This window comes from Eublepharis macularius, chromosome 4 (genome assembly GCF_028583425.1).
Source record: "Eublepharis macularius isolate TG4126 chromosome 4, MPM_Emac_v1.0, whole genome shotgun sequence".
Classification (NCBI taxonomy): domain Eukaryota; kingdom Metazoa; phylum Chordata; class Lepidosauria; order Squamata; family Eublepharidae; genus Eublepharis; species Eublepharis macularius.
The window spans coordinates 91,640,936-91,650,913 of NC_072793.1; the positions used below are offsets into that span (position 1 = coordinate 91,640,936).

General features: G+C 43.8%; 1 protein-coding gene across 1 annotated transcript; it reads left to right on the plus strand.

The window, feature by feature from the left end:
- Positions 1-297: 297 nt before the first annotated feature.
- Positions 298-9,647, plus strand: ARL10 (ADP ribosylation factor like GTPase 10). The gene is made up of 4 exons (XM_054976798.1): positions 298-770; positions 6,756-6,924; positions 7,470-7,645; positions 7,970-9,647. Exons 1-4 carry the CDS (start codon positions 579-581, stop codon positions 8,144-8,146), a joined length of 714 nt encoding a protein of 237 aa, XP_054832773.1. The 5' UTR covers positions 298-578; the 3' UTR covers positions 8,147-9,647.
- Positions 9,648-9,978: the final 331 nt, after the last annotated feature.

Below are 9,978 nucleotides of genomic sequence, written 5' to 3' on the forward strand. Positions count from 1 at the left end.
ACACAGACACATAAAATTTATTTTATTTTTTTTTATTAATACAGACACAAATTTTATAGACGAAGAGGTATGGGGAGGAGTAACAATACTAGAAGGGCGAATAGTTTTAAAATGTGTAAGGATCGCATCCCTTTTCTGGACCTCGATGATATTTTTACGGCTCCTGGGGAGAGGGACGGGATGGCGGGTGTCTCAGCGCGCCCGTGCTTTTTTGTGTTTCTTGCCCCGGGATAATTGCACCCGGCCTTGCCTCAGGAAGCGCGTCTCCTTTAAGCCCACGAGCGACGTCACCCGAGCCCAGTCTCTCCAGTTTCCCGCTGTTGCCTCGGGCGGGGAAATCCTCCAGCACTTCAGGTTAGCGGCAGGCAATTTGGACTGGTCTCCCGACCGGGGTGGATTATTGCACTTGTTCCTGGGCGGGCCGATGCAAGCGGCTGGAGGCAGGTTGCCAATGCGAAGGAAAGCAGGAAGGCAGGCTCAGCCCTAGGAAGCTGCAAGGCGGCTAGATCTGTGGACGCGTCCAGGCTGGGGCGCTTCTACGGCTGTTCCGCGGTCGTCTTAGCCTGGCCGCGTCTTCCATGGCTCCCGCTGGCGCCCTCAAGCACCTCAGCCTCGCCTTGAGCGCAGCGGTAGCCGCTTTGGGCTCGCTCCTTTTCATAGCCTGGAAAATATACTTTCGAGACGCCAGCCACAGCAGCGTTGGTTGGAGAGGACGCTGGGAGCAGCAACTGCTGGCCGAGCTACGGCACAACACCCCTAACGGAGAGAAGGTAGGATGAATGGGAGTGCCGGCGCCCTCGCCACAAGACCCGCTCCGTATCTCAGATGAGCAATTCTCCTCTTATGTCTTTAAAACCTCTTCCCTTAGTGCTAGATTTGTTGAGTGCGGCTGTGATTATGGAAGGGCATTCTGCACATGCTCGGAGTTATGCGTTATTTTAAAAACACACACACACACATTCTAGGGTTGAGCTCTAGCGCTGGAAACAAATGGGTCAGTGGTATTTTCAAGTAACTTCTGTTTTAGGCCAGACATAACATGCATGCAGCTGCCTCACTGTTGGGCTACAAGAAGAGTATACCTGTCATATACTGGGCTGTCGGCCTCAGATCCAAGCCTGTCACTGTTCCCATACGAAACACAATGTATGGTTTGTATTCTTTTAATGTAATATTCTGAAAAATGAGGGCACTGCACTGCTCCTTCACATACTGTATGGGTTTTGCTTCCAAGGGGGAAGCTCCTAAATGGGGGAAGGGGAGATAATTCCATGCTGGGTGAGAGTTACCAACTCAGTTTTTTTGCCTGTGCTTCCAAGCTTAGAGCCACTTTATATGAATGGAAACTCCATGTTCACAGGCAGTGTGCCACTACATACCAGATCCTGTGACTGTGTAGCAGGAGAACAGTTGGTCTCATATCCTGCTTATAAGCTTCTTGACACATTTTTAGCAACGCAAATGGAATATTGAACAAGATGGAGCAAAGTGACTTGACCAGGGCTTCAAAATAAGCAAAAGGAAGAGCCTCAAACCTCACCTTCTTTAATTTGTTTCCAAAACACTCATTTCCTGTCTACTTTCCAAAAAGAAAAATCTTTCCCCTAAGAGCTTTCCTTCGGGGAAGCCCAATCTTTTATCCAGCTTAAAAGGGAAAAGAAGGTGCAAAATAGACATCTACTGTGATGTGCCTGCTAGCTGAGGAGAAAGTTAGGTCTCATCGCCTTTAACCCTAATTCATGATTTGCTATTTTTGTAAAATATTCACCTTATATACACCTGCAGTCTGAAGTGGTACAATCCAGGAAATGTTACTCATTAACTCAGATGATGTTCCAAGCTGGCCCTTTCAGTTGGATTAACCCAGGGAATTTAGCTGACCCATATACTGTGTTGCCAGCTTGTATCCCCTTACATGAGAACAACAATTAAGAGGCTGGCTAGTCTTTTACAGTTCCCCACAACTGAAAATGTGGCTACAGCTCCTCTCATTGTAGCTGGTTGCTTATTACAACAGAGTTCCAGACTGTGAGGAATTTGAGAGCTCAGCATAGGCAGCAGAATGGGCTTGCACTGGCAAACAGAACAGCTTGAGCTTCAGTTTGGCTGCTCTACTGGTCTGTTAGCCTAATGGCATTTATTATAATTACCACCAGGCAACTGCAATTACCTTCCCAACTTGTTCCATTTCTGAGTCATCCTTTCCTCATGTCTAAAAACAACAGCAACATCCTGCTTGTCCATTAGAACTAAATTATCACAAAATAGTGAGCACAACATTTCGAGTTCCTCCAAATTCTTCATCAGGCTGGATGTTAACACAAAAACAAAGTGGGAGGAATAGAGCTAAATATGTTTAAGTTATTATGAAGAAGCCCCAAGTCAGTCAGATTATTTCCTTAAAATGGAGAGCAGGATGTTGCAAACTTAACTGCATGATGGATACATGCAGTTGGTGATGGATACAACTTGGATTTCAACCAGTGACTACTAAGATAAAAAAGCAAAACATTGAGGTCCTTTGAAAATATAAATTTTATCAGCTCATCTGAGCCCTACCAGTACAATCTGGAATGTACAGGTCCCTTGTAAGGCATAATTTATTTACTTTATAGTCTGTCTATCTCACTGAGACTCAATGCAGAGTGTGTGTGCTATGAGACATCAAGTCACCTCCAACATATGGCAATCCTATGAAGGAAAGACCTCCAAAATGTCCTGTCATTAACCGACTTGCTCAGATCCTGCAAACTGGAGGACATGGCTTCTTTTATTGCATCCAGCCATCTCATTTTAGGTCTTCCTCTTTCCCTACTGCCTTCCACTTTTACTAGCATTATTGACTTTTCCAGAGAATCTTGTCTTCTCATGATGTGACCAAAGTACAATAGCCTTAGTTTTGTCATTTTAGCTTCTAGGGGGAATTCAGGCTTGATTTGACCTAGTACCCAGTTATTTGTCTTTTTGGCCATCCATGGTATCCACAAAGCTATTCTCCAGCACCACATTTCAAATAAATCAATTTTCTTCCTGTCAGCTTTCTTCACTGTCCAACTTTCACATCCATACATAGTAATGGGGAATACCATCGTTTGGATTTTCTTGATCTTGGTTCCCAGAGAGACATCTTTATCTTTAAGGATCTTATCTAGGTCCCTCACAGCTGCTCTTCCAAGTCTCAATCTTCATCTAATTTCTTCATTGCAATCTCCCTTTTGGTTGATGACTGAGCCAAGGAATAGAAAATCTTGAACACATTCAATTTCCTCATTGTGGAGAAACAGAATGGCTTCCAATTGGCAAAGGCGTCAGACGAGGATACATATTATCTCCCTACCTGTTCAACCTCAATGCAGAGTATATCGTAAAGAAAACTGGATTAGATCTAGAAGGAGGAATGAAAATTGGTGGAAGGAACATTAACAGTTTGAGATATGCAGATGACATCATGTTACTGGCAGAAAATAGTAGAGACTTGAAACGACTACTGATGAAAGTTAAAGGAGAAAGCGTCAAAGCAGGATTACGGCTGAACATCAAGAAGACAAAAGTAATGACTACTGAGGAATTACCCAAGGCAGAGTACAGGATATAAAACTGTGCAATCACAGCATAAGAAAGCAATGAACAGTGCAATAGGAACAGAATTACAGAATTAGAGAACAAGTAGGGCTCTGCAAGGACTTACAGGGGACATCTCATTTTATGCTCCCCCATTTTACGCTCCCCCAAAGTGCAGGAGCTCTGGTGGGCGGACTGGGCAGGTGAGCAAACAACAGAGGTCTGCATGCACTGCAAGGCCAGAGAAACCCTAACCAGGCTAGGCTGAGGGCAGGTGGCTAGCTGGCACTGGCTGCCCTCCCTCTGCGGCAGGCAAGACAATGAGTCTGGCCTTGGTGGGCACTCTCCTGCTGCTCTTGTGTGCACAGCCCAGCAAGCAAAAATACTGGACATCTGTATGTCCAGTATTTTCAGTCCATTTCTTCCAGACAGTCCAAGAAAATATGGGACTGCCTTTCTCCACAATGGGGACCTAAAGCAGTTTACATCATTCTCCTTGCCTCCATAGTATCCTCACAACAACCCTGAGAAGTAGGTTAGACTGAGCGTGTGTGACTGGATCAAAGTCACTCAGTGAGTTTCCACAACAGAATGGTGATTTGAACCTGGGTCTCCCTCATCCTACTCTGAAACTCTAAACACTACACTACACTGGCTGGAGGAGAGGGGGTGGGGGCTGCTGTTGAACAGTAGCAAATAGCTGGGCCTGGGTGAGTTATGCAAGTCATGTGGTATTAAGTTGCTTCTGGGCCCTCCCAATGAACCCTCCCTCAAAGGCCAAAACAGCCTAGGAACGGGCCCTGCCCCTCCTCCTGCATTTTAGTGCCAGAAACCAAGCCTGGAATACTGGCTGTTAGGGTTGCCTAGCAACAGCCATTGAGGGCATCTGGTTAAAGCTACAGGCACTCTTTTCATCATTTGGGTTTTTTAAAAAAATCTCACAATATATTTTCTTTAGATTTCAGATTTTACTGCAAATCTGGGGCATTTTTTCAGGTATGTTGGAAGATGTCTGTTGCAGGTAGCTGTGCTAGTACATGGAGAAAAAATTGAGAGGATACTACTAACAATTTTTCCTAATATCCAGGCCCTAAATACATCTTACATTTCCCCCAGTTATGTGTCTATGTTGGGCTTCAGAAGTGTTTTGAAACTCCATGAATCCCTGGGGCTTAGATCTTACCTCCACCCACTGTCTGCTCCCTTGGGGAAACTGACATGTAACCATCAATATACTTTCTGCTTCCAACTAGGCTCCTCAGGGTCATTTCAGGTTGGGAAAGTGGTACAAGAGAAAGTCCAAGCCCCTTCTTCCCACATGTGGTGGGCCAAATCCAAATAGAGACCCTGCATGCCTGGGAGGAATGGACCTCCCAGGAAACATTTGTGACTTGACCCAGGGATGTACGGGGGTGGAGGGCGGGAGACACATATAGTAAGGCTTAGGCAGTATGTTCTTCCTAGCTCATAGTTATCTGGAAACAGTTTGGATCCATTTTGTCCACTGTGGCAAGATACAATGAGGCTGGCTGTGTATCTTATGCTCAGTTTCCCCACACACCACTTGGCCTTTATCTCTCAAAGGATGCAAGTATGCTGACTGGAGGAAGTAACAGTGATAGGGCTACTCACAGCTGTTCAGGATGGTGTATGTGGCATTCCCATTTGTGTTTGGAGCAATCCTACAAGGTAATGTAGATGAAAACAGAATGATTTATCTAAGGCTACCAGGATCTGCATGGCCTAGGCTAGCCTGATCTCATTGGCTCTTAAAAGTTAAGCAGGGTGTCAGCCCTGGTTAGTACTTGGATGGGAGAGCACCAAGGAAGTCCAGGGTTGCTATGAAGAGGCAAAGCACCTCTATTTGTCTCTTGCTTTGAAAGCCCAATCAGGGGGTCACCATATGTCAACTGCGACTTGTGTGTGCACACGCGTGCACCCCCCCCCCCAAGAGGACAAAGGTAAGCATTTGCCAAATTGATAGACCAATTTGTGAAATATGATTATTTTTGCACCAAAGGCTCCATATCCAGAATAAAGGGAGCTTCTCTTTAAAGAATTCCCCACCCAAATATTTTCAGTGATGAACTAGGGTTACAATGGCAGCTCATAACTACTACTGAATAATGCATTTTGAAAAACTGGAGCAGCATTCAGGAGTTGAAATGGAGACTTCCAGCTGCTCTTCCAGGTGTACAGGTCAGGCAGTAATAGTGATGAGAGCCCTGAAGATGGAACTTTCAAGGTGCCTCTTTTATTTCTTTGGGCATGTTTCTTTACAAAAGGAGGACATGTTTATAAAGGTATCAGAACAGAATATAATGGAACAGTCTAGGAGAGCGCTTTTATAAGGGAATAGGATTGTAGTCTACTGCAGTGTTTCTTATACTGTTGCCTTTTACTCTGTTGTCTTCTACCTTCGTAAGCTACTCTGTTTATAGTATGTCATGCCTTAGACCAGGGGTGGGCAATTGTTTTGGCTCGGGGGCCACTTTGTGAGAGCGGAGGTTAGCGGAGGGCCGCACCTTTTAAAATGATTGCATTCATTAGTTAACTTTGCATTTCAGAAAAGGTATAAATTGTACCATAAAAATCAATAAATATAAATTAAATAAAATAGTGGTAGTTTTATTCAATTTATTTATTGTGCTAATTTCATATCATTTCATATAGCTCGGTTCAAGGCAGATTTTTCTGACTGTCTTGGCGGGCCACAAAAAACTCTGTAGCGGGCCGCATGCGGCCCACGGGCCGCAATTTGCCCACTCCTGCCTTAGACAGTTGTCTGTTTGCATTGTATTCTAATTCTGTAATCCTAGATTTATTGCATTGTTTAATGGCTATCTTATGCTGTGTGAATTTTTTTAATGTTTTGTAATCTACCTTGAGTCTCAGTGAGAAAGGCAGGCTATAAATGAAGTAGATAAATGGAGTTTTCACAATGCTGAAGTAACATAGTATTTTTCATAATGTGTAAAAGAAAAAAAATGCATTTGCCTCACACTTAGATGCTTTTAACTAGTAACAGGTAAGAAAAATGCAGTTCATAATTCACTCCCAACATAAGTTATAGGGAAACCTGAATAGAGGTCAGATCTCATCCACTTGGTTGATATCTACTAATGAGCTGCTATGACAGGAGTATCCACAGCCACACCTTTGCTCAGACTAACCCTAATCTCTTCTTTCTGCAGGCACAGTCTTGTGAATATCAGGTTTTGGTTCTAGGCTTGGATGGGGCAGGAAAGAGCAGCATTCTTCACTATGTCTCCAGTACAGAAGCCAAAAGGTATACACACCCCACTCAGGGCTTCAATTCCGTGCAACTGCAGGACAGTGGGCTCCAGATGGACCTTCTGGAAGGTAAAACCTCCCATATACTCTTGGACCTAATTTGGAATGATTAAATTGGGGAGTCAGACATATACACTTTCCTTTTTTTGGTCTGGGTTGTGCAGTTATGTAGCTGGAAACTCTTAAAATTCCACAAGGAAACCCATTTAAGAGATTTTTTTCTAAAAGACTCACACTGTAACCAATTTTTAATGGCATGAGTCTTCATGGACAAGAGTCCAATAAAATGTATGCCATAATCATTCTGTTTGTCTTTAGAGGCACTTGTTGTTTGTTTTGCTGTCCAGAATCTAACAGCTCTCCCACTAGAATTTGTGACTATTTAAAGAATGTATCCCCAAACTTAAATTGGCTTCACTTCTCAGCTGTTGAAAACATGTTTCCATAACACCACATATTACTGAATGTAGTTGTTGGGATTGCATCCACAAACTCCCATGAACTATAAATGCTGCTGCAAGAAGTAACATTCTGGAAGTCCATCTGGACTCTATTCACCCTTTCAGAAAAGGAATACTTTTGAACATTCTGACTTCCTTTTGTGTGTCCCCCAGTTGGTGGCAGCCAGAACCTACGTTCCTACTGGAACCATTACCTGAGCAAAGCCCACATTCTGGTGTTCGTGGTGGATGCTGCAGATAGTCCACGTCTTCCTGCTGCCCGGCAGGAGCTGCACTGTCTACTAGCTGAGGATGCTCAGTTACCTTTAATTGTGATGGCCAACAAACAGGTATGTTTCTTTGCAACTCTCACCTGTAAGTATCTAGAGATCTGGCTTGTCTGGTCTAGACCCCTTGAATCTTATGCATGGAGTTAGTCTATGTACTAATGGGACTACAGGTATCTAGAGTTTAGCCTCTGTGAGTTATTTCCCAGCCTTAGTTTCCATGTCAATTAAAAGATGGCTTATTTAAAGGAAAAAAGCATTAATGGTCATTGATCCATTTGTTGGCCACTATGTGAAACAGAATGCAGAACTAGATGGTTCAGTCGTCTGATTCAGTAGGACTCTACTTGTGCTGTTATTATTCACACTGTGCTCCACTCATTCTAGGACAAGAGGGATGCACTGAGTATAGTGGAATTACAGGAGGAGTTGGCCTTGCACACCTTGAATAATCAACGGAAACTCTTTCTCCTTCCTACAAGTGCTACTTATGCAGGTCTGAGCACTGCAAACAGCGTTCTCCATCTAAAGAATCTGCTGATCAAACTTCTTACCCAGCTCTAACCATTCTTGGACATTGCCAAGATATTCAAGCCAGATGGACTTCCAGGATGTTACTTCTTGTAGCAGCTACTTGAGATATTTTATAGATATACTTGAGGAGCAGGCAACCTCTCTGAGTCCTCTTTTAGATGTTTCCTAAAGTTCTCTCCTGCCTCCAGGGACTCCTCTGCCAATATGTCCTTTGATGCAGGATGAGAAAGAAAAACAGAAACAAAGGGCACTATTCAACAGGGCAACACCAGTCTTGACGACAGTTGGTGGCAGTGGCCAATGATGAGTGCACTCCTTAAAAAGTTCAAATATTAGTACTCATACTCCCACTGTATTTTACAGTTCCTGCTACCAACAGAACTCTGGTAACAAATAGGAAAGATAAAGCTAATGAATGTGCCTTCTCAAAGGTAGAGCTTCCCTTTCTTCGCTTATGAAAGGGCCTGAATACACAAACCTTTGTTGTACTGTTTGGATGCTGGGGTTGATCTTGCCCCAGCAAGACTATTCAAGCCTAGCTGTAGTTGAAAGAGAATGAGACACATTGGTTCAAATTAGCTGGGGCGGGGGGGTCTGAGTGGGGAGAATTTCATTGGCATCCCACCTGAACCTGTGCAGTGGCCTGTGCTGGTGCACTGATGCAGAGGAACATCAGGACTCTCCTTAAGCCCTTGATTGCGCTCATACATGGCTTTCTCACTGACTAAGCACATGGTATCTTGGCAGCTCCCTCCCCAGAACACAAGGTGTCCTTAACTGACTGGTATTTCCTGATAAGCTAAGCATATTAGAGAAACTGGGTGTGAGACCAAATGGCCTGTTGAGACCTTTATGTAGCCAGTATTATTCCCAATACCAGCTTCCCCTAAATGGTTTCCATCTACACCGCAGTGCTCGTTTTCTTGCCTGTCTGCTGCTTTCAAAGACTGAATCGATGGGCTGCATTTGCTGGAGAGAATTTAAGGGAAGGGCTGCTTAAAAGGCAATGAGGAAATTTTGAATAGGTTAATAAGGAATGCAGATAGAGTGTGACCTGATTCAGCCTTTATGTCAATCCATCTGAACATCCTCTTCCTTATTTGATGCTATGTCAGATCTCAGTCACCCAATTCAGGGACGAAACTGTCCCTCCCTATAGCATCCGTTTATGCTTTGACCAGGAAACAAAAAAAGAACACTGCACAGTCTGACTGTGGTATTTTTGCTGTCTTCCTACTTTTTTCTTGTTGCCTTCCAGTAGGATGGGAGAATCACTGTAGTCTGACGTTGGCTAGATTCCTTTTGTAAAAAAAGCAGACTCCCCACTCCAGTAACCATTACCACTTGATCCCAGCCTAATAGAAGCTTATTTGGGCCAGTGGTTTACAGCCCTATAAAATCCTAGATTCTTCTATGCCTATATGAAAAATATAAATGCAGACCAATTGTTTACATTAAATTTTTCATCTTCCTGTACCAATAAACCTTAAAATGTTACATCCTTCTTGAAAGATGTGGTTCTATGTTCCATTGTGGTGGAAGGAAGTACACAAAAGTAGCATTGCTCAATATTGCTACTGGAAGGACAGAACTCCTAGTGATGGTACCCATAGTAAAATCCCTTTAGTGGGCTCTATGCAGAACTGAAAAAACTTCCTAGAAAAAAATGACATATAGGCTTATGGCTGGGCAGCAGTTATGAGAGCCAGTGTGGTGTGGTTAGAGTGATAGACTAGGATCTAGGAGATCCAGATTTGAATCCCCACCCAGCCATGGAAGCTCTCTGTGTGACCTTGGACCAGTCATACATTCTCAGCCTAGCCTACTTCACAGGGTTGCCGTGAGGATGATGGAACAACGTA